This window comes from Chrysemys picta, chromosome 1, assembly GCF_011386835.1.
Source record: "Chrysemys picta bellii isolate R12L10 chromosome 1, ASM1138683v2, whole genome shotgun sequence".
Lineage (NCBI taxonomy): Eukaryota > Metazoa > Chordata > Testudines > Emydidae > Chrysemys > Chrysemys picta.
The window spans coordinates 43,096,535-43,122,109 of NC_088791.1; the positions used below are offsets into that span (position 1 = coordinate 43,096,535).

The 25,575-nt window shown below is 40.4% G+C and overlaps 1 protein-coding gene across 24 annotated transcripts in view; it reads right to left on the reverse strand.

The window, feature by feature from the left end:
- Nucleotides 1-25,575, reverse strand: part of ASB15 (ankyrin repeat and SOCS box containing 15) — a 60,685-nt gene that overhangs the window by 18,935 nt on the left and 16,175 nt on the right. For 16 of the 24 annotated variants that reach the window (XR_010590064.1, XR_010590056.1, XR_006172965.2 and 13 more), the window contains 8 exons: nucleotides 25,410-25,543; nucleotides 21,340-21,392; nucleotides 21,123-21,254; nucleotides 20,501-20,659; nucleotides 14,021-14,266; nucleotides 5,524-5,695; nucleotides 4,475-5,045; nucleotides 2,723-2,876 (listed from right to left, as the gene is read on the reverse strand). Coding sequence is in view for 6 of the 24 variants with exons in the window: in XM_042844008.2 (XP_042699942.2) it covers nucleotides 2,723-2,876; nucleotides 4,475-5,045; nucleotides 5,524-5,695; nucleotides 14,021-14,266; nucleotides 20,501-20,659; nucleotides 21,123-21,254; nucleotides 21,340-21,392; nucleotides 25,410-25,525 (1,603 nt within the window). In the remaining 18 variants the exon portion in view is untranslated. Of the gene's footprint in view, nucleotides 1-2,722; nucleotides 2,877-4,474; nucleotides 5,046-5,523; nucleotides 5,696-14,020; nucleotides 14,267-17,561; nucleotides 17,796-20,500; nucleotides 20,660-21,122; nucleotides 21,255-21,339; nucleotides 21,393-22,659; nucleotides 22,750-25,401; nucleotides 25,544-25,575 lie in introns of those variants that run through there. The other 8 variants (XM_065555827.1, XM_065555820.1, XR_010590065.1 and 5 more) reach the window with 5 other exon arrangements.

The window sequence follows — 25,575 nt, forward strand, 5'->3', positions numbered from 1 at the left end:
GAATCTCAAAACATGCGCTCTAATGAAACTCACTTCAGAAATCTACCAGCGCTCTAATGAAACTCACTTCAGAAATCTACCAGCTGAAAGCTCTCCTATTCCTGTTACTTTTAATAAAATACAGTTTTAATTTACTCCCAAATAAATGCACCACTAATAAAATTTCACTGGAGCAATGGTGACATCCAGTGGCCAGTTTTATTGTACTTAGATTTTATTTTCATATTGGATGCTCATTACGTTGTTTTTTTCCTGTTTTTAATTGACAAGCCTGTTTATTTTAGCTAAATTCTAAATGGTGATTTTATGTGCTATTAGCACCTTATAATCAGCACTTTTCCTTTAAAATGATGGTAACACCATGGTCTCAATTTTTCAAACGTGGGCACCTGAATAGCGTATCCAAATCCTTCATTTGGACGCTTAGATCAACACACCAATTAGCACAATAAATGCTGACTAATTACATGATCTGTGTACTCAATCCTGAAAGGTGCTAAGCACCTTCAATTCCCACTGACTCAGTAACACTTGAAGGTGCAGTATTAGACCCTGTGTGTTTGAGTTATTGCAACTTCTAAACAAAGACTACAAATATCATAAGATAACTGATACATCATGCCACCAGAGAGAGTTCATTGTAATTAAATGTTTTATATGAACAGCATATTTCAAAATACTTGAACTTTTGAAGCAGTTAGCACAACCAAATCACTTTGAAGCTGTGACATCAAACAACAAAATCCAAAAAAGTAATTCTTTTGCGCACCAGTGTAAAATGCAAAAGCAAAAATAAAGACAGCATCAGCTTTAATTTTGAAAATTTTGCCTTTTATCAGTTGATTTTACAATCTCCACATTATTCAGACAGAATTTTGTATTTATTACCCTAATAGAAAGAGAACTGCTTTGGTGAAGGTTTATAAAAGCATAAACACTAGTGTTAATTACCTGTTAGACTGCAACAGCTCCAAAGAGAACTGTGCCAGATAAATATAGACAAACATATTTTCCATAGTTCAATAAATTAAAATGTATTAAATAGATCTTCATTTCAAAGTACCAATTCCAGTTTGTGTGCACATACATATAGGTATATTTTTAAAATAAATGTAGATGCTCAATAGACTAACAGCTCTACTGCAATATAGCATATAAATATGTATTTAGGCTTGGTACACATGCCCTTAGGAAATTGTTATAGGACATCTTCCTATACATATCTAATGGAAACTTTTCAGAATTTAATTGCAACTGCTTTAAAGTGGCACTGAGATAAATATCATAAATTAATTCCTTGCCTGTATTACTAATAAACTAATGAAACTGGGCAATTTTTTCAAATGTAGGACTAAAGTGTCCCTTACACATAAGCATATACCCTACGTAGCCTACATAAGGGACTGGAAACTTTGTGAATTCATAGTTATGAGGTGAAATCCTGCGTATGTTTATGTTTCAGCTGGGAGGTGTGATTCCCAGCTCAGGCCGACAGACTCATGCTAGTTAGAGCACAGCTAGCACAAGTCTGTCTATCTGTGCTACCAGCTGCAATATAGACATACCCACTGAAGTCAATAACAAAATTCTCATTGACTTCAATAGGGGCAGGCTGTCACTCATGGTGTTTCTGCCAGATCGATCTAGTAGGAGGGTAGGATTTCTGAAGGGTCAGGATTCCTTCCACCCAGAACTGGAAAGGGCTTCTGCGTCCTAAACCTGAGGATTCTTTCCTAAGATCTTGGCAGATCCTGAATGATCTACTGGATCAAGAGCAATCTGCATGAAGTTCCCGTGCCCCTCAGTGCCTCTGGGACCCCCCAGTCTCCATGATTCCCAAATTGCTGCTGCTCTTGAACCCTCTCGGTCCTGGGGTTAATATTGTGGTGGAATGTCACATCTAGTTTGTAAGCCTTTTAAAAGACAGGTAAACACAGGAACCCGTGAGAGGCTCAACTAAAATGCTAAAAATGATGCCCCGATAATGCACATTGTGTAAGTCAGATTTAGGACATTGTGGCATACTAAATGCCAACATTTTTACAGTCGAAGTGTTCCACACTCTTTCTCGTGTTGCTCTCTGAAGAGCTATTAGGTGAGGGAGGAAGTAGAACAATGAAAGCGTGGGCAAATGCCCCTCGGTAAATTAATGGAGATATCCCATCTCCTAGAACTGGAAGGGACCTTGAAAGGTCATCGAGTCCAGCCCCCTGCCTTCACTAGCAGGACCAAGTACTGATTTTGCCCCAGATCCCTAAGTGGCCCCCTCAAGGATTGAACTCACAACCCTGGGTTTAGCAGGCCAATGCTCAAACCACTGAGCTATCCCTCCCCCCATCTCAGCATCTCAAAGGATTACACAGTGATGGGTGCATTAGAAATACATATTTCAGTGTAGGGTGAGATTCTGCCACCACTACTCACCTGGAGGTACCTTACTCTCCAAATGAAATAAATGGGGCTTCCCCCAGAACAAGGTACTACTCAATGGGGCAGATCCTTAGCTAGTATAAATTGTCTTAGTGCAATGATGTCAATGGAACTAGGATGACTGATTCTACCTGAGGATCTGCCCCAGTCTGAGAGAGGGTGTCAGGAACTGGCCCTTAGACCAGGTGATGCAAACAGAACATATTAGAATTAAATATAACTGGTAATTATAGTAATTTTTTACAAACCTTTAATACCAGATCAAATAATTAAACAAATGTTAGACATTTACCTAATATCTGATGTATCTCTGGCCATTCTTTCTGTGCTTCTAGGACACACTTTAGTTTTGAGCACAAAGGAACATAATCCATATAGTCTATCAAAATGCGAATCACATGTCCAACTAAATGTTTCAACCAAGGAACTGTAATAAAGGCACAGAACTGAAAGGAAAAACACAGATTACTTTTAAAACTCACCCAGGGAGATGCCAATATCCTGTAAGAAACAGTCCTGTACTGACATCCCATGGGGATATAATGGATCACCTAAAAAGTCAGCTCCAGCAATCTCTAACTTCTGATTCTTTGTTTGAACAGAAACCTGAAGGCCACTTTTCATTATGTCAAAGATGACAATATCTTGATAACTTCCTCATTGTTTTATTCCACTTTGGTTTTAGAAGTAGGGTTAAACATCTGTCTCTAAAAAGTACACTTTCATTACATGTATGCTGAGCATTATTGCTCAAACAATAATCTCAAACTCGGGAAAACCTGGAGGACATGAACTCTTAGGCCTTTATCATTTTTATCTACTACTATCATAACTCTACATTTTTCGGCTATACTTTGCATTCAAATTTGCTTGAATATATCCCTGAAAAATGGGTTTGCGGTGAGTCTCAAAACAGCCTATGAAATAATATGGCACCCTTGGAAATCTTTGATCATAAAGCATCCAAAGTATAAAATCCTCAAACAGTATCTTGTGTTACCTGTGTTACTAATAACAACTTATCAGTATCTTATGCACGCTAATTGTTTGGGAATACCTGCTGCTAGCAGAATGCTAAATGGCATCCTGCTCCCATTGAAGACAATGGGACTTTCATCATTGACTTCAGTGGAAGAGGAATTGGAACCAAATACAGTTACATTTTTTCTTTTGAACCCACCATTTTATACAAAAGATATAAATGTTCCAAGAATTGTATCTCATAAGTACTGTGTTTAATTGTACTGACACCTCTTTATAGTAATGCTTTGCACTTACATAACTACAGAACCTTTTATCTGAGGATTTCAAAGCATTATCCAAACATTAATAAAGTAAGCCTCACCGCCCTCTTGTGACAGGTAGATATTATTATTCCCTCTGTCTATATGGGGAAACTGAAGGACAGACAAGTTCATGCCGACATTTGGAATTTCCCCCCACTATCGTTGTGTGCCTCAGTTATTGGGATACCCAGGTCCTGATTTTCAGAAGTGCTGAGCATCACAGCTCTCATTTGACTTCAATCAAAGTTCTGGATTCTCATTCACTCTGAACACCTGGACATCTCAAGCTGGGCATCAAAAATGTGGACGTTTCATAAATTTAGTCTAACATCTCAATCCTGCAAACACTTACACATACGTATAACTTTATTTGTGTGAGTAAATCTGTTGATTTAGATAGGTAGATCTCACATGCTTAAGAGGTTGCAGGATCATGCCCTATGTTTAACCCAAAACATAATGGCAAATAATTGGCTGAGTTGTGAATAGAACCCATTTTCCTGCCTTCCAGCTCCCTCCTTTAATTGCTAGTCAATACTTCCTTCCTACAACCTCTAACTCAGTTTCAAAACTAAAACTACTCTCTATGTGTCATTTTCTCTATACCAGAATAAAACTGAAGAAAGGTTGGGGGTGTGTGTGTAAATAAGTATGCTGATATCAAGAAATCTTAATTCTGCATTAAAATATGAAATAAATTTAAAGCAAGATTGCATTGAAGAGAAAAATGAAGAGAAGAAAATGAGGAATGTGCTTACTGGAGTATCTTTTATTACACAAGATGTCCATCCTGGTAATACCTCCTCTTCTGGAAGTGACCACACAAAAGAACTTCCAAAGATGTCGCCATGCATGCAATCAAAACACCTCTCTGCATTATATCCATGATTCAACAACAGCCTTAGCATTACCTCATCATTCAAAGCGTACTGAATGGCACTGGGGAAATGGGTGTCATTCACGAGCATGAAGTAGCAATTGACATTTGCTCCATATGATAGAAGCAATCGTACGATTTCATGGTTACCAGCTCTCACTGCTACAAGAAGACAATTTAGAGGATCCTTGTTTGGGTCTGCACCAGCTTTGAGTAACACTTCTGTGCAGAGAATGTCATTGTTAGAAACAGCAAAATAGAGTGCCGTTTTCCTTTCATCATCGTAGTTTTCAGAAATGTGTTCAGCCAGGAGAGTATTGACATCAAAATCATTTTCAATGAGGAGTTCTAGACACTGCACATTCTGGCCATCTGCTGCTGAGTGAATGGGGCTTAACCCACTTCTCTGGATTGCAGTCTTGGATGTAACAGGAATTAGATATTTCAATGACCTAAAAAGATAATGAAGAAAATTTTCATCTGGCTAAAATCCACCCAGACATCAACTCCTTCCCCAACCTCATGAAAACAGGATATCCAGTTGTGACTTTCTACTACCTAACTGAACATTTCACCCGAGAAGCCAGATTCTGCCCTCGTTTACTCCTGAACAACCCCAAAAGACAAATTTCTGTCCTGACTTATACCACATGGAACCTTTTTGAATTAAATGGAGTTGTACAAAGTGTAAATTACCACCGAATGTCCCAATTACTTTCTTTTAGAGCTGCTAGGTTTTGTTTTTTGTTTTGTATTTCCTATTGAATATGCTGAAGCCACATTTAAGATTTAATTAAAAATAATTTAATGTACATACTTGTCAAATATGAATGATCTTTAAATTTGGACTTTTCAATTTAATCCTTTAATGTGACGTAGTACTAGATGCAGTATTATAGGGGAGAATTTGAAGCCTACAGTTATACTCACAGATAATGTCCTTCATAGGCTGCTTTGTGTATAGGGAGCTGTCCTGCCCTGTTAGGCACATTACCACTTCCTCCATATTCCAAAAGAAGAGCTATACAGTCTGGATTACCTCCTCCAGCTGCTTCAAACAGTACTGATGCACCATCATCTGCTAAAGCATGAACATCACCACCTGGTGAAAGGATATAAAGGTAATAGTTAAGTCCAAAGGAACTTGGAAGATGTATCTTGTCTTTAAAATATCCTGAATTTCTTTTCTCTTCATGTTCAGTTATTAAAATTGCACCTCTAAGAACAGAACAGAAAAGTTTATAGTAACCAATTTAGAAATTAAATGTAAAATTCAACCATCACAGATACAAACATATATATATTAGGAAAGTGGAGAGAAATCACTTGAGTGACATTTCCTTTGAGTTGAGATACTTAACTGAGGATGTGCAGTATTCTGAAATCCTTTCAAACATGCTTAATCTCAGATTTGCATGTTGCTACTTAAAAAAAAAATTTGGTGTAGGAGCAGAAGTAATCCCCTCTTGTCACTTCTAACATATATATTATATCATTGTAAACCTTTTGTTTTCTTCCAGTGGTGCAAAAACATTCCCATGTGATGCCTTCCTCCCCAAAAAATCCAATCTTGGGAAAAAAAACATGTTCAGTTACAGTAAAACCTCAGAGTTACAAACACCTCGGGAATTGAGGTTGTTGGTTACTCTGAAATGTTCGTAACTCTGAACAAAATGTTATGGTTATTCTTTCAAAAGTTTACAGCTGAACATTGACTTAATACAGCTTTGAAACTTTACTATGCAAAATGCTGTTTTCCCCCTTTTTTTAGTAGTTTACGTTTAACACAGTACTGTACTGTGTTTGTTTTGTTTTGTTTTTGTCTCTGCTGCTGCCTAATTGTGTGTTTCCGGTTCCAAATGAGGTGTGTGGACTGATCAGTTTGTAACTCGTAACTCTGAAGTTCTACTGTAAATATTCCCTTCTGAGACTTGGAAGCAGGGCCCAGCAAGGTAGCTGGAAACAATTTTTTTTTCTTTTGTGCAGTTACATATTTTTAGGTAAAGATTTCAACGTTAAGTTTAGCCTTTAAGAGTCTTATATGAATTGAGATAATCCCTAGAGTGCTTTGGTTCCATAAACCAAAGAGTGAGGGTCATGTTTTCCCATTCTGTGTCTTTTAAATCATAAACCTAGTAATCTGAGTTTAAAGCTTGAGATTTGGCATAGTTATAGGCAGGCTACTTTGCAATATGGAACCATTGTGGCAGCGCATCCTAGTGGCTATGGATGGAATTAAAAATATACATATATATTACACAGTTTTATCTTATTTGATTATCCAGTATTAATCTATCTATTGAGCCACTGGTGCAGCTCACATATTGGGTATTTGTCCTGGACCAAATAAACTAACTCTGATGGCTCTCATTCTACATCCACTACATATGTTCCTTATGCACAGAATCCTCCCAGTGATGTATCAACTATTCTGCTTTGGAGTTTGTTGGACATTAGACAGAGCACACCACAGGTTAATGCTTTGATAAATACAGCCAAGATGCTGTGGGATTCACTGAGAATCCTGGTGATATTTAGGTGCTGGATACTTACAAGGCCTGAAATAGGTCAAAAAGACTCATTCAATAGTTTGAAAGGTCAACCTTCTGCACCAAGGGAAAAAGCACCTTAATGTGAATAAGCAAAAAGTATGCAATTAATTGTCTCTTACAAAAGAAGGTAAGGCACTGGTATTTGCTTGAATATGTGGAAAAACATTTAAACAGGACAGTGATCGGCAATGGTAGTGTAGAAGGACTGAAGCACAGGGTCAGCAGTAAAGGAGGAAGGTTGTGGGGAAATATATTGATAGAACGCAACTTAAGACATGTACATCTGACATTTTCCTTACTTTCTGTTTGCCTAGTCTATTTCGTTTGTGAGGGACCATGTCTATATATGTGTTTGTTTAGCATTTCCCTTAATGGTGCTACACAATCATGTAGCAAAGATTATTTCAAAGAACACCTTACAGTACTGAAAAATTACTACATTATTCTCATACCTGTCCACAGCATACAACTCTTAGCTTAAAAAAATGAGAGTCTGCCATGGCTGTTTCACTGTCAGTTTGTTGAAATAAGAGAACACAAAATCAGACCACCTTTAGTGCTAAAAGTTCCAAAAGACACCTCACGGAAGGATGCAAAAGAACTGCATCATGCTGCCATAGTTTAAATGCTATGGCCAGGATCAGCAAAGGTTTTTCAAGATTTTAACACAGGGGTAGGCAACCTATGGCACTCACACTGCCCAGGTCCTGGCCACCGGTCCGGGAGGCTCTACATTTTCATTTAATTTTAAATGAAGCTTCTTAAACATTTTAAAAACCTTATTTACTTTACATACAACAATAGTTTAGTTATATATTATAGACTTATAGAAAAAGACCTTCTAAAAACGTTAAAATGTATTACTGGCACGCGAAACCTTAAATTAGAGTGAATAAATGAAGACTCGGCACACCACTTCTGAAAGGTTGCCAACCCCTGTTTTAAATAATCTCAGGGCAGCTGGAGCCAATGGAAAGTCTGGATGTTGTCTAAGATGTCTGCTGATCAAGTTTGCTGAAAAAATTTGCATGGGAGAAGAGATGCGAGCCTGTAATTGGCAATCTTCCTCGGAACAGGAAAGTCTACCAGGATGTAGATCAGAATAAAACAACTGTTTCTTCTAATAGAGCACAGGAGTCAAGTGAAGAGTTGTGCAGTATATTGGGGAACAGGTGCTTTGCTCATCAGGGGGAAGGGCACAAGCCACACATAGCAGTGCAGCCAGAGAACACTGATATGTAAACTGCTGCACACGATAAGCATGAAGATACCACTCAGCATGGCTTTCATGGAATCAAGGGGAGCACAACAGGCTCAGATGATATGGGTCTAACACAGAGGTCGGCAACGTTCGGCACGCGGCTCGCCAGGGTAAGCACCCTAGCGGGCCAGGCCGGTTTATTTACCTGCTGACGCAGCAGGTTCGGCCGATCGCGGCCCCCACTGGCCGCGGTTCGCTGTCCCGAGCCAATGGGGGCGGCGGGAAGCCGCAGCCGGCACATCCCTCGGCCCGCGCCGCTTCCCGCCGCCCCCATTGGTCCAGGACGGCGAACCGCGGCGAGTGGGGGCTGCGATCGGCCGAACCTGCCGCGTCAGCAGGTAAATAAACTGGCCCGGCCCGCTAGGGTGCTTATCCTGGCGAGCCGTGTGCCGAACGTTGCCGATCCCTGGTCTAACAACTAGAAAATATTCAAACAATGGAAATATGGTTGAATATTGGGAAATACTTTGGGTGTTCTGCAGTACATGAAATTGCAAATAATAATAATAATTAACAATTAATATCAAGGGGCACTGACTACAAAGGCCTTACCCACGTTCTGTGCCTTTCCCATCTAGTTTTGGCTACAAGATGTAAGCAAATGGCATAGAAACATACATTCCCAATGGTAAGAGATGTATCTGCAGTATTGGCCTCAACATCAGAATATATTCATAGAATCATAGAATATCAGGGTTGGAAGGGACCTCAAGAGGTCATCTAGTCCAACCCCCTGCTCAAAGCAGGACAAATCCCCAACTAAATAATCCCAGCCAGGGCTTTGTCAAACCTGACCTTAAAAACCTCTAAGGAAGAAGACTCCACCACCTCCCTAGGTAACCCATTCCAGTGCTTCACCACCCTCCTAGTGAAAAAGTTTTTCCCAATATCCAACCAAAACCTCCTCCAGTGCAACTTGAGATCATTACTCCTTGTTCTGTCATCTGCTACCACTGAGAACAGTCTAGATCCATCCTCTTTGGAACCCCTTTTCAGGTAGTTGAAAGCAGCTATCAAATCCCCCCTCATTCTTCTCTTCTGCAGACTAAACAATCCCAGTTCCCTCAGCCTCTCCTCATAAGTCATGTGCTCCAGCCTTCTAATCATTTTTGTTGCCCTCCGCTGGACTCTTTCCAATTTTTCCACAGTCTTCTTGTAGTGTGGGGCCCAAAACTGTACGCACTACTCCAGATGAGGCCTCACCAATGCCGAATAGAGGGGAATGATCATGTCCCTCGATCTGCTGTCAATGCTCCTACTTATACAGCCCAAAATGCTGTTAGCCTTTTTGGCAACAAGGGCACACTGTTGACTCATATCCAGCTTCTTGTCCACTGTAACCCCTAGGTCCTTTTCTGCAGAACTGCTGCTTAGCCAGTCTGTCCCTAGTCTCTCTCTAGCAATGCATGGGATTCTTTCATCCTAAGTGCAGGACTCTGCACTTGTCCTTGTTGAACCTCATCAGATTTCTTTTGGCCCAATCCTCTAGTTTGTCTAGGTTCCTCTGTATCCCTCTGTATCCTATCCTATTCCTGATTGTCTGTGTCATGGTTCCTGGTAAACTGCCCTGCTAAGATCCTCTACCAGTCCCTTTAGTACACTCTTCTCAAGTGACAGGCCTGTGCCTCCACATCTCTTTTGGAAAAGTGCCTGTGGACCAACCATTCCCTGACTGAGTCTCTAAGTTACATGTCGGGGCACAGCTGGCTCCCAGCCTGGTCATTAGGCAACCCAGCAAGCTCAGCTGGGCCCAATGAGCCCTCTCCTAATGGTTGTGCTTCCTGATTGGGCAGGGGAGCCAGCAGCCTGCTACTTGAGCCTTGCAGTAGCACCAGTACAGCTGCTGCTCAATGTGAACCATGCCTGTAGCAGTGCTTACACTGTGTGCACTTTGGCTTCTTGCCCCAGCCACAGCTTCCCTTCTCCATTCTGGTTTCTGACTCCTAGCTCCAACTCCTGGTGACGTCCCTGATTATGACTCAGGCATACCCTTTGGCTTAGACTTTGACTTCTGACTGAAATTTTTTCAGTTCTAACCTTCTGCTTGGCCCCTGATTCCTGCTTCACCCTGGAGTCGGTGCCTGATCCCTGGATGCTTATCATTACCTGAACTGCCAAGTTGGCTTGGCGCCTGCAAAAGTTTCCCTCAGGGAGCCTTCAGCCAGTAGCAGTGTGCAGTGACACATCAGCAGCTTCTCCAGAACAAAGGATGATTTATTATTTATTTTATCTCTCTTCACAGCTATAAACCTGGCTATGGTATTTGAGAGGAAGCTCCTTATCTAGGTCATTGTTTTATCTTTCCTGCCTAGTTTTGTAACCAATCCCTTTTCATCTAACTCTGTGCATTCAGGAAGGGTAATATCACCCAGGTACACTGAAGGGCATAAGATATTTATAAAAAACCACAAATATTTCCTAGTTCTCCACGGTTTGTATGGCTCAATCATTTAAAGACAAACAAAGTTTAATTCCTTCTGACCAAAACAGCTGAAGTCTGTGAATGAAGCCAAGCAACAGCCAATTTTGTAGAGCAGTGTGATTTAGGGGACTGATTTTAGGGATGGAAGCAAGCAGCTCCTGAGTTCTAATCTATATTCTGCTATTGTCTCACCCTTGTGTCTATTATCCCACCTATAACATTGAGTCATAATACTTATCTACCTACCTCACAGGCATGTAATGAGGATGTCTGTGCGGTGCTTCATTACTGTAAAGCACTATATAAGCGTAAAATATTATTCTAAATAGTAAAGCACTTTGGAGAATAATTCCAATGCTGCACGGATACACTACATTATGCATGCTGACTGCCAAAGTGGACATATTTCAGGACCATCTGGAAGGGTTGACACTACCCATTCAGATGATTGGGACTATGAAAAGAGAGAGAAGTCAGGATGGAAGGCACTGTGGATTGCCAAGTTTGGGATACGTTTGTACAGTGCTTTGAAAATATAAAGTGCTATATAATTTCTAAGTACAGTTAGGAATTAATGTGTGCTATAAATTGATACACTGTACCCATGAAACAGCTTGCAGGGGGCAGTGTAAATAACATAAAGCCAATGCTAAATGTACTGAACTGTAACTGAACTGTAAAGCCCTGATGGAAGCTGCTATGTAGATTAGTAATTTAATTGCATGCCAGAGCAACAACTGTAAAAGACTGTTCTTTGAGTCTGCAACTAACAAACTTCAATCATTGCTATAAACATGGAATGCTGACAATGATATGAACGCTAACAGAAACCTTGAACACATTACAACAGCACTCTGTTACGTTGGTATTGGGAAACTAGATAGTATGAAGCTTAAAATATTAAATATAGCTTAACATAAGTAATAAATGAACATCTGAGTAAGCGAGTATATTGCTGCTGTGCACAGGTGAAAATTGCTCCATGTTGGTAGAAAAGTATCTATATAAAACACTCATGGGTGTCATGTAATTCTTTTTTGTTTCTGGGATACACTTTCAACTGTTGTCTCTTCTATCATTTAAAACATATTTAACTGTGATAGAACTACACCCATTGTATAAAGGAAGGTTTATGTAGATGAGTCTGAATACTGTATTCTAGACACTCCTAATATGCTGGGTTTTTTTAAAGAAAATAAGTGACATTGGAAATATACAAGTATAAATGAATAGTAAAAAAAAGATGGATTGTAGATTGACATTATGGACAGTGAAGATTAGTTCCTTTTATTTCCAGCAGGAGTGTTCTATTAGGGATTTCCTATCGGAAAAGAGATCAGCATGTACCATTGTATTACCACATTACGTTTCATGCTTTTAACCCAAAGTCCAAGGGTTTCACTGATTTACAGCTCAATATAAAGGGACAGCCGAGATGGAAATTGGGAAAAATTAGGTTATGTCTACACTTAAACCACTACAGCGGTGCAGCTACAGCATTATAGCGCTTCAGTGTAGAGCAGACAGTCATTACAGTGACGGGAGGGGTTCTCCCTTTGCTGTAGTTAATCCACCTTCCCGAAAGGCAGAGGCGAAAAAATTCTTCCATTGACCTAATACCATCTACACCGGGGTTAGGTCAGTTTAATTACCTTTTCATACCTCTGAGTAACGTCACTGGATTGACCTAACTTAGTGGTGCTCAAACTTATTACACAGGAGGGCCTCTATAAACCTAAGCACCACCTTGTGTGGCCCAAGCAGATTTTACATATTTTAATAAGATTTAATGTCACCTGTATTGATTTATATTTTAAGTTCAGCTTGTTCCATAGGTATTTAGATCGATTGTTTCTATGTTCAGTATTGTCTATTTACACACTTGTGTAAACTAAAATGATGTCAACATAATGACAAAACGCTAATGAATTGGCCATTAGTATATTGTGTTGAAGCAGGCCCTGGGCCTTATGAAATGCTCTGGTGGGCCGTAGGTTGGGCACTGCTGACATAACTTTTTAGTGTAGACCTGCCCTTTAGTCTTTCTTGTGCGTTAACTGGCCAGGTGACTGAACAGAAAACGTGACACATTTTTCAAACTATCCAAACAAAAATTGTGGAACTAACAAAGTGCCTGTTCAATTTCATTGTACAAGCACATCTCTTTTAGTCACACCCATCCTGATCTTTCATTGGAAAACTATCCATTTAGATTGTGAGTGCTTCAGGGTAAGTATGTTGTCTTCACACCTGTCTGTAAAACATTTAGCATACTATGGCACTAGAATACGAATTAACAATAGTGTTTAGCATTTTTCTAGCACTTTTACCCATAGATCTTAAAGGAACATTGTCCCTGTTTAACTGATGGGGAAACAAATATAGAAATCTTAAATGATGTGACAGAAAGGAGAGGGAGAGATTGCAGCTTCAGAAAGAGGGGGGAGCAACACACTTGAAAGAGTCACAGTTCACTGAGGCTAGAAATTAATGCTATCTACCCATTGAAATCCAGGATTCCTGACTTTCTGTGGTGTCAAGCATTAGTTTCCACCCATGGAAAGTCATGGAATAGGCTTTAAAATAATTTTCTGGTTATCAGCTGCCTCTTGGGGTACGTCTACACTGCGATAAGAAATCTGCAGCTGTGAGCCTCAGAGCCTGGGTCAATTGTCTTGGGCGTGCGCTACAGGGCTAAAAATAGCAGTGTAGACATTTGGGCTCTCAGACCCTTCCCTTTTGCTGGGTTTCAGAGCCAGGCTCCAGCCCAAGCCCAAACATTTACACTGCTATTTTTAACCCTGTAGCGTAAGTTCAAGTCAGCTGACCCAGGCTCTGAGACTCGCTGCCATGGGATTTTTATTGCAGTATGGACACACCCTTGCTGTCTCCTTGGTGATCACACAATAAATAACCCCAGCAATGAGTAGGTTATGTTTGGAACCAAGATGAAAAAAGAGAAAATCAAATGGAGAACCCCAAACAAGCTAAAATTAAAGTAGATTTGTTTAGACCAAAGTTGCTCTCTAGCTCACTGTGATCTTCAATATTTATTTTTTTAAACACAGTGTAAGATCAGTGACACTTACCGCCCTTTTAATGTGATCAGATATATGTGGCCTCTCATATGCCCTGGTAACCAGACAATATGTATGCAGCTGCTGAAGCACAAATCTTTACCTGCCTACATACCTTTATGAATAAGATGCTCCAGCACATCACAGTGTCCATATTCAGCAGCAACTCCTAATGGCGTTACCCCATAACCATCTTTCAGGTGCACATTTCCTCCATTCTTCAGAAGCAGAGAAACAATCTCTTTGCAGCCTTGTTTTGCAGCTTCATGCATTGCTGACCAGCGTTTTACACATGGCTGGTGGATACGACAGTTGTATTTAATCAGAGCCAATACCATTTCATAAGAGCCCCGTCTCACAGCTTGAAAATATGGAAAAAGAAGAAAAAAAGACACCATTAGAGATCTCGTTACACATGCTTAAAGATGAATTGTGAGGCTTACATTTTTTTCAGTGTTTGGAGAAAATTAAGCAGTTCATCCAGGTTGGCCAAATTCAGACCTCTTTCCTAGCAGTCGGTGGACCAAATACACTGGCAAGTAAAGGATGGTGTAAGTTACATGCTGGGTGTAAGCTGGTCAGGCAATCATGGTACTTGCATGCAAATGGTAAAATAGTGTAACTGGCACTGATTGACATTCAGTGTGTATGCAAAATTTATGTTCTGAGGCTACAGAAGCAGGAGTATTGCAAGAAAAGCAGCAAACAGAAAGGTAAAAGCAAAAACAGAAGGGTACTGCTTTATCTTACTCCATCCAGTTAATTGTGCAGCCACACCACTTTTCCTCCCCCCTTGGCAAGTAAGGTACATTCTCAGGGCTTTGCTCTTCATGTATGGATCTCCCAAAGATCTCTATCAGTGTTCCACATATGCCAGGCTTGTAAGACTGGCCTTCCACTGAACACTATGTTGATATACATTTGCTACTTAACATGAACACCCATTCTTCTTTCCAACTTGGATCTAGTGTATAACCTTCACCACCATTTGTCACAGTTGAATACAGCCTTTACCTTTAATGCTACAGCAAACTCTTCAATGTTCTCCCAGTATTCCAACTATCCCACTTATTAGGTCAGCTTCTAATTCTAATGCCTAAACTGATGTTCACTGGTTGTCACTAGCCAAGATATCACTGACATATGTTATACTCAAAGGCCGAATTCTGCCCTTTTGAGGATCCAACTGTGAAATTTTCATGGATAATGCAGCTCAAGACCAGCACAAGTTACCTGTCTATGGGAGAGTTTTCGGTTCATGCACATTTTGCTACCCAGATCAATTGTGGTCAGATTTTAAAATTTAACTGTAATACTTCTACCTTTATTTTCATGTGGTTTATACTTTTTTGTGCCTTGTTTTGACTTTCACATTCTGTATGAGCTTGGTAGTATATCTTTAACGTATAATGGCACGTCCATTGATTTCAATTAGATTTTTTCTTTCAATGGATAGCATGATCTGACCCAGAATTTTTGGACAAATATTCAATATTCTGTGAAACTTCAAGGCCTCAGCAGTAAATACACAAGCTTTCCCCTCAAAAAAACATTCTTTGTGATTACTTAGTTTCAGCTGATCTCTGCTGTGTGATAATGCTATTCATAGTTACTTTGACTTCAATGGAGTTTTAGGTACCCAACTAAAGAGTCCTCTAATCTACGGCTCTCTTGTAGAGTTAGTACAGGAGTAATTAAGTTAAATTAAAAGCAATTCTCAATTGCGACTTATATTGGGTGGTAAGTGCTTGATGATGCTCTCACTGACCTCACTGTGACTAGGATCGAACTGTAAGGTGCAAAACACCCTCCACTCCCACAGACTCGATTACAACTGATAACAGCCCCAAAAAACTCAACCTATCAGGAAATCATAAATAGAAATATCCAGGAGAGTAAATTTAGTAGGGAAGAAAAAAAAATCCTTTTCCTTCAATTCTAGTTGAGTTTACTCTTCCTGGTATTCATCAAGCAGCAATGGCTAATAATCTTATGTTAAAAGTTCTATGGATTTGCAACTACTGGAAAGAACTGGAGAAATACAAAGCAATAAATCTAAAGAAACTTTTATAGATCCTTTGTGGCTCAGACCTTAACATTTTAATACATTAATTGCTTCATTGGGTATTCTTTGTGGTTAGAATTGACAAAAGTTAGTACCCATCAAATGTAATGTTTTAATAAGTCTGATCATTGTATTTCGGTATGTATGATGTGGGAATTGTATTCATTTTACAGATTGATTTTCTTCATAAGGCCTTGAGTACTTTCATTTTCAACAAGAGCTGGAAGCTGGTGCACTTAAATTACTAGTATAGGGTAAAGCTCATTTAAATATATCAGCAGAAAACTTTCCAAAAGAATAATCTGGCTTTGAACTGAGTTATTCCTTAATAATTTAGTTGCATGCCATTTTCCACAAATTCTTTCTGAAAGTGAAAATACCCAACTACTCCTGACAAAGCCTGTAAAAATAATAAAATTCATTATATTCTCCAGTAGGCCATCCACAGTCATAAACAACTATTTGTAAAACATCCAAGATTTCATTAAAAGTTGTGCAGCCTCTAGTTAAACCCTCACTTGGGCTCTTGACCATTACTTGTGCCTTGAGTGGTCACAAGAGGCCAGATTTTTAAAAGTAATTAGGCACCTCTGATGGGGTATGCTCCCCCACATTAGTCCTGAAGGGGTCAATTTAGGCCACATACGCCAATTAACCTATAAGACTGCAAAGTGGGGAATATTTAGGCTGAGAGGCAATCCCTAATTAAGGGAAGTTTACCTGTGCAGGAACAGGTGGGGCTTCTATAAAACCAGGGAGCTGGTAGCAGAAAGAGGTCTCAGGGGAAGAGGGCTGCAGGCCCTCTCCCTGGGACAAGGGAGACACAGATTTAGACCCCAGAGGAAGGATTTGTGTAGTAGACCCAGAGGAAAAGATTTGGCTAGAGGGGTGGAGAAGGTGAGGTAGGAAACACTCCGAGTGACAGGACGGTTTGTGGTTGTCTGGATCTTTGCTGCTGGAAATAGGGCCCTGGACTGGAATCCAGAGTAGAGGGTGGACCTGGATTCCCCTCCCAGCTACTAAGTGAGTGGCACAATTTGGGCAGTGAACTTGGAGGCTTTCTGGGGCCATGTGTTCTATTCACTGAGTAAGTGGCCCACCCAGGGTAGTGGACTTAAGGATTGCCTGGGATGGCGAGGAAGGTGTTGATATTCCAATATTCCTGGAAGGGGAAACATCATACTAACCTGGCTGGAGGGCTGAGTCACAAAGAAGAAGCTGCTACTCCTGGAGCAAGAGAGGAGTTGCAGACCGAGAGAGACAAGGAGCTGAGGAACCACAAGAAGGACATTGGGCTGGAAGAGCTAATCCCCAGAGTGGCTATCAGGAGGCCCAGGTGGGGTGAGCAGAGGTCCCCGTGATAGCATTTTAAGATGCAGATTGTCATGCAGAATGATATCAATGGGAGTTAGGCACCCAGGTGTTTTTGAAAATCCCATTAGGTGCCTATATGCATATCTAGGCACCTAAATACCTTTAAAAATCTGGCCCCTGGGCCTGATCTAAAGTCCAGTGAAGTCAATGGAAGTCTTTCCATTCAAAGGACTTTGGGTAACTAAACATGTACAGAAAATAATCTGTTTCCACTTACAGATGGTCCCTCTGTTTCAGGGATAAGGCACATTGGCAAGGCAGTGTAGGAAAACTTCAGCTGCCACTACCTGTGCTGTATCTATTCTGTAAATAAGGAAAGGAACTCAGTTTCCAGGAACATCAACCCTGCATCTTTCATATGCACTAAATTCATATGAAAAATTTTAAAAAGAAAAGTTCTACCAAATCAAATGTAACAACAAAAGTAAGGGGGTAGCCGTGTTAGTCTGTATCCACAAAAACAACAAGGAGTCCGGTGGCACCTTAAAGACTAACAGATTTATTTGGGCATAAGCTTTCGTGGGTAAAAACCCACTTCTTCTACCCACGAAAGCTTATGCCCAGATAAATCTGTTAGTCTTTAAGGTGCCACTGGACTCCTTGTTGTTTTTAACAAAAATAAAATGGTTTAAAATATTTCTCCAGAAAAACAAAACAGTAGAACTTCCAGGTGTAACTTTTTTTTTTTAAATGTGGGATAACCTCTGTGTTCTGTTACACAACATACTAGTTGCAGAAAGCAAATGCATCTTTTGGTCAAGTCCTTGCAATCAATATAAGAATGTTCTACCAGGTGGATTAGAATTTGTGATATCTTCCCCAAATCTTCAAGGCAACTCAGGACGCACATTCCAGAAATCATTTGATCAGAGTCTGATTGCATCTCAAATTCACTCTGGAGCTGTAAGCCAGCCAGCCCACCCAACTGAGTGTTTGTTGTGACTCATAGGTGGGAGTTTGGCACTGGAATTTAGGCTGAAAGTGCTCTGATTTGCTGAAGCGGTAGCAGGAGAGAAAGAGAAAAGATGGAATATTGGAATAGCATCTATTCAAAATTTGGGGTCCATACCTAGTTTTCTCTCCAAAGACTAGATGAAAGACTATACAGGTTACTTTTGTAATTCATGTGAAACAAAGAATAGAAAATACTTTATGCAGGGAGGCAAATGTTGCCTCTCTGAAATATAAATCTCTCATCTCTATTATAGAAAGGTGCTTTTAAAATGTTCAGCACAAACTCAGTGTCAGTAAATTAAACCCCTCAGTTGTTCATACAGCAGGAGAGTGGAAATTCCCCAAGATGCCTTGGCAGTCTCTTGGTGAAAAGTAGTTGGTAAAACTTCTTAAAGAAAGAGGACTCCTTGTGATGTTGCACTCCATATGATTTTATAAAAATATGCTAATGAGTGTGACTATAATATAATTGAAATATGCTTCATGCAAAAGTTCTCTTGTAAGGTATTATTAGAAAGCTTATAATCTACTTTAGACTTGCATATTTATTTGATTTTGCTTGGTATCTTACTGTGTTCTATCTGTTATTACTTGGAACCACTTAAATCCTACTTTTTATATTTAATAAAATCACTTTTACTTATTAATTGACCCAGAGTAAGTAATTAATTCCTGGGGGAGCAAACAGCTGTTCATATCTCTCTATCAGTGTTATAGAGGGCGGACAATTTATGAGTTTACCCTGTATACGCTTTATACCGAGTACAATGGATTTATTTGGGGTTTGGATCTCATTGGGAACTGGGGATCTGGGTGCTAGAGACAGGAGCACTTTCTAAGCCGTTTTCAGTTAAGTCTGCAGCTTTTGGGGGATGTGGTTCAGACCCTGGGTCTGTGTTTGTAGCAGGCTAAAGTGTCTGGCTCAACAAGACAGGGTACGGAAGTCCCAAGCTGGCAGGAAAAACGGGCTCAGAGGTAGTCTCAGCACATCAGGTGGCAGGCCCAAGGGGGTCTCTGTGACCCAACCCGTCACACTCCTAATTACTTTTCCTGAATGTACAAAGGTATTCCTTCTGTTTAGCGTATAGATCAACTCCTTTTTATAACTGTGTTCCTTGTACTTTCTTAGTCCAAGTTCTATTAGTTCAACTTAAGAATATATTTCTTTCATTATTTTCACCTACCTTTTGTCTGATGTTTATAACTCTAAGGACATAAATTAATTACAGTGGGAAGAAACCTAACATGACCACTTCTGAAACATGCCCCTACAACATCATGCAGGGTCTCCTCCTGCACCCACTTCAGTCGATAACAAAGCTCTCACAGATTTCAAGAGTGAGGGATCAGACTCATATGTCTACATGGCAGGATTAGTAGAATTTGAGTGAGCAGACTCTGGATTTGTTAACCTAAGGCTTGAGTGCCTGTAGTCATTTGTAACCCCAGGTAAGGAATTGAACCATGGGTCCCAATCTGGGGCTTCAGTTTCTACACTACATTATGCAGGACTAAATCCTACCATCCATATCCCAGACTTCCTAGCACCCTCTCAAAATGTAGCCCCTGTAGCCCTTTGTTCATGGTGCAAGCATGGGAAAACTTGACTGTTCACCAAATTTGTCTGTCCAGAGGACAAAAAAAGTTGGCCCATGGGATTGTGAAATATTTTTTGCAGACTCCCAGAGCATGAATCCAGTGGGGCAACATCTACATTACAAAGCAACAGGGCTTGAACCTGAATCCCAGCTTGACTCAGGCTCAGACCCTCCACCCCTGTGGAGTCCTGGGACCCTGTGTCTGAGCCCTGCATTAGCACAATTTGTGTGTAGACGGAAGGAGGGTCAGACTTGAACTTGAGTTCAAATGCTGGGCTTACATTGCAGTGTAGACATACTCATAGGTACCAGAAAGTCAACAATTAACCCTGAAAATTTACTCAAGCAAAATTAACATTATTTGGTGGCAGCATAATCCATTTTTATTTTCCCTCTAAAAATTGAATAGCAACTAAGCCATTTTAGCCAATTGAAATAGTCAAGTGAGTAAGGACTAGTCACATGAAGAAGGGTTTACAGGAGCAGGCCCCAGATCCTCTTGTTATGGTTGGCTTTGGGGAATGCAGGAACTAGATAGAATAGTTTAGAACACTGAAAACTCTGCTATTCGTGTTGGTTTAATTCATAGAAAGGAAGCAATTACCAATGAGAAGAGGTGTTTCTCCTTTATTGTTTGTGGTATTAGGCCAAACACCCTTTTCCAATAATGTTCTTACATTTTCCACAAAACCAGCTTTTGCTGCCAAAGTTAACGGTGTTTCTCCATCACATGTTTTGTATTCCCACATTGATTTATAAGATGCTAGAGTTCAGAAAGTAGAAAACAAAATACAAAATTAAAATGACAAGCACCTAGGACATAACACAAATGCCATGTTGATAAATACCTGCATGAAAATGAATTTACAACTATTTTAAACGCTGACTTACTAGTTAGTCCTGCCACAATGGTTGACCATTGTAGTCAGTGATTAGATCATGCAGCTCTTCTCTGAATAATTGTAGTTTTCTGAACAAAGTCATTCAAAACCGACCAACCTCTCTGCCGGTGTACATAGGTGGAGCTTCACTGAAGTCAACAGAGCTGTGCCAATTTACACCAGCAGAGAATTTGGCCCATGTGACTGACGAAGCCATGAAACAGAGGAGGGTTTGCTCATACATTTTGCAGTTATTGATTCTATTCTTGTGTTTGTCTATTTATTGCTCCTTGTCTTGTATCTTTCCAATCTCATAGCCCCGTGGGGTGTCTTGAGCTCACTCACCATCCAGAATGATTTCAAGTATTTGCTGAATTGGCTGAGCTGCAGCCTCATGAAGTGGAAACCAACCTCTTTCATCAGCTTCATCCAAAGCATACTTATGTTTCACATAGTTCCGAAGATCAAATACTTGGCCTGAAACAAAAAATAGAGCATATCTGAAAAAAATAGGACAAGCTCAGAGCTTTGCACAGTGAATATTTTATTTCAATATTTGTACCTTGTCTTATGGCTGTTATAAGTTTCCTATTTTGATCACTGGGTGGTACAAATCTGTTGAAGGGATGACAAAAGATATCAAGTATACACAATATAGATACATTACATGAAAGTACAATTTTTAGTGGTTTTAATCACCTGTTTCCACTGTTTTTCAACTTTAGGTTTATATCACCTCGTTACAAATCCTGATTTACTATGTGACCTGACAGAGCACTCAGGAATGGTAGATACAGGATAACAATTTGAACAGACTCTGGACCCCAGGCTTCAGGCCAAAGATGACTCAGACTTGCCAATAGTAGGAGTGGGGGCAGCCGGCTTCAGCAGTGTTACTGAGCCTGCTTAGTCCATGTGAGCATGCTCAGTACAAGCCAAGCAGCAAATCTCGGGGTGGCACATGACCCCTACATGCCCCCCCCCCACTAATTGCCTGGGCTCTGCCTCAGGCCAGTGATAGGTCTGTTTGGTTGTGTCTATGCTAGCCTTTTTTCTGAAGTTTCCCTTTGCAGCTAACATAATACAGTTCCAATGTATAGACACAGTTGCCAACATTTTTAACAATGTCATTTAAACCTATTCAGAGCAGATCTATGTGATACGGTGGTAAAAATGCCAATGGCTGCCAGGACCCTGAGATACTATGACAACAAGTACAACAGCATAATAGTAGGAATCAGCCAAATCATAGATGAAAATGGACAGTGGCACTGTTTGACAGTCTTCAGTGAAGAAATAGGCTCTGATCTTGCAATAGGAAATAGGAACCACACGTGGACCTTTACTTTCTCAGAATTCCATTGATCCCATTATAGGATCAAAGTCATAAATTGAATTGGGCGGTTAACACTTGTCTGCCTTTGCCTTCATTTTCAAATACTGTACAGCATTTTACAAAAAGTCCTTCAATTTATAGTGATCAGATTCGTATAGTGGGGTTTTTGCCATACATCTCCCATTAAAGCCAAGTTTTGTTTCATCAATAGAGGTAGCTAACAGGTAACATTTTCAAAAGCATCTTAGTGACTTAGAAAATGAAGACCAATTTTCAAAAATGATGTAGGTACTTAGAAACCAAAGTCTCATTGAAAGTCCATGGGACCTGTAGGCTCCTAAATCATTTAGGCACTTTTGAAATCATTTGAAAATTTTACTCAACATCTACAACAGAAATGCTACATGTCATATCTGAGGGCAGTTGGCTCAAACAGAAAACAATCTATGCTAATATATATTAATGATTTTAAAAATACTAACCATGTCTTTAATTCAAAACTCAATAATTTTGTTTTTCACAATTTAAAAACAAATAAAACTGTACCACAGTTTTGCTTTTTTAGGGTCCAATCCTGCAGTTCCTCTGTGTGGGTAATTCCCATTGACTTCAGTGAGAATTTTCTGAGTGGAAGTGCTATGAAATCAGATAGTTAAATACAATTTCTTGAATTACTATAATTGGGTGAAATGTTGGCAGTCATTGCACAATTATCCATCAGAAGATCCATGGCGTGTGATAGAGGCATGAGGCAGAAGTTGTCTGCCTGTATTCTGGCTCTTCCCAATACCCGGCACAGGCCGCTCTGCAAGACCTCTGCTATAAGGTGGAATCTATGAGTCAGAGGTGTGTTCTACACATTTGGGCTTATGCCCAATAGTCCTTGCACAGAGCTCTTCCTTTTCTTCCCACCAACACAGACACGTATTTTGCATTGAGCTTCTTAGCTCTGGATTCTGAATGCACATTAAGGACACAACCCTGAAATCAATGGGACTTACATCATAAAGTTAATCATATGCATAAATCTGTGCTCCATCAAGGCCTAACGTTTCTTTTACAGAATATACATGTGTCAGTGTGGCTGCTACACCATTTTCTGCACACTGGCCAGCATTCTCCCCAGAAAGCCTTTTAAATGTGGTTATAACTATAGAATACTTAGGGTATGTCTACATTGTAATGTAATCCCAGGATTTGAACTCAGGCTCAAGCCTAAACCCCCTTCCATCTACACACACACCGCACTAATCCAGGACCCGGGCCCAAGACCCCAGTGGGGTGGAAGGTCTGAGTCTCAGGCCTTGTCTACTGGGGTAAGTCGACCTAAGTTACGCTCCTCCAGCGACATGAATAACGTAGGTGGAGTCGACGTAGTTTAGGTCGACTTACAGCGGTGTCGACACCGCGCTGCGTCAATGGGAGATGCTCTCTCATCAGCGTACCTAACTCCTTTCATTCTGGTAGAGTACTGGAGTCAACTGGAGAGCACTCTGCAATTGATTTAGTGGGTCTTCACTAGATCCACTAAATCGACCTCCGCTGCATCGATCATAGCAGCATCAATCCCCGGTAAGTGTAGACATGACCTGAGTCACCCAGGGTTCAAGCCCTATTGCTTTGCAGTGTAGACACAGCACTACTGGACTTGTGGTCTGGGAGTCCACCAGAAGTATTCCACAATCCCATGGCTGACTGACTTTATCCTCTGGACAGACAAGTTTGGTGGACAGTCCAGTTTTCCCATGCTTGCACCACAAACAAAGGGCCAGAGCAGTCACATTTTGAGAGGGCATTAGGAAGTCTGGGATATTGGTGGTTGGACTTGGACCTGCATAATGCAATGTAGATGCTGGAGCCGCAGGTTGGGACCCACGGTTCAACAATTCCTAACCTGGGGCTACAAATGAGTGTAGATGCTCAAGCACTAGGTTAACAAACTCCAGGTCTGCTAACTCAAGTTCTACTAACCCTGAGCTTACATTGCAGTGTAGACGTACTGTGACACTACACCACATATTCTTCATAGATATATTGTTATAATATGATTAAAGCATAACTATATGTTTTGTGCAAGATAAGGCGTGAGGTATCATTGGAAAGGTTATGATTTGCTGAATATGATTATCCTATTTGTATGCATGTCTCATTTTTGTATCTAAAGTTAGGAATATTGACTATACATCTGTACTACAAAAGTATTTGCAATTGGGGAATGCCCACCAGACAGAATGCAATCAGTCTGGCTGGCTAGCTGGGGACAAGTCAATGGACCATTAGGGAGAAAAATAGGTCTTTGAAGATGCTAATCTCTCACCTTCCTGAGATGCTACAAACAGCCCTTGAATCATGGCTGCTTTGACACTGCAGGGTCATGTGATCATGTTATCTGGTACTGGACTCCATGAAAGAATACCAGTATTTTTCCACTGTGGGGTGGGGTGGGGAGAACCACACTGAAAAACAAAGGATTCCCGCCATATGTAAAACCTATTTAAGGCCAGGGAGGGACATAATCAGTGTTCGTTCTTCACTGATGACTGCTTTGAACATTTAAGAAACAAAGACAAAGGGTGGGGGGAAGGACTGAGACCATGCTGGGAAGGTGTCTGGCCTGTGAAAGAAATACCTGGAGTTTTAAGCTGCAAGCAAGAGCAGTTTGCCTGCAAGAACCTCTGCAATCTACCTAAAATAACATTTAGGGTGAGAAACTACTACTTGTAACCAGTTTTTTAGTATCGTTCTCTGTGCAGCATAAGACAATACAATTTTGGGTTTACACTTCAGAGGGGGTGTGCACTTGAGTACTGGGCAATTCCCTAGCTGAAGCCTCCCCCATACAGTGCTTATTTCAGTGTCTGTATCTTTCTACAGCTGGGTGTGTCCCTACCTGTGTGTGTGCTGCTTGAGGACCTGGCTCAGCAGGACAGTGTAAGGGAGCCCAGGCTGGTGGAACAGGAGGGCTCAGTGGTACCCCAATACATCAGGTGGCACCCCAGAGGGCAGGGGCAACCCATCACACATACCCAGAGAGTACAAACAAAGCATCGTCCATTTACTTCAAAAAGAGGATTATTTACTAGCATGTAACTAATGAAGACAGTTATATTATGTTTGCTGTATTCAGTCATGTCTTCATACAGGGCCTGGCTGTAAACACAAACACAGATAATAGCCAAACTAAAATTAAAATGCTAGGATGACATAAAGAAATTTTTAATTTCAACTGTCGAGAACACTGAAAGAATTTGCTATTTTCTCATCACATGTATGTGTTTTCTGACTTACTAAAGTACCTTTCATGGTAATGGGAAGTTGTTGGTTGGCTGGCTTCAATTGATTCTTGAATACTAAGCTGAATTGCATAAGCAGTGAGATGGTCTTCAATAGAATCCTCATTTCCTTCCATCATCTTATATGAAAGGTTGAGCTGTTGTCAAGAAAAAAAAATAGAAAAATGTA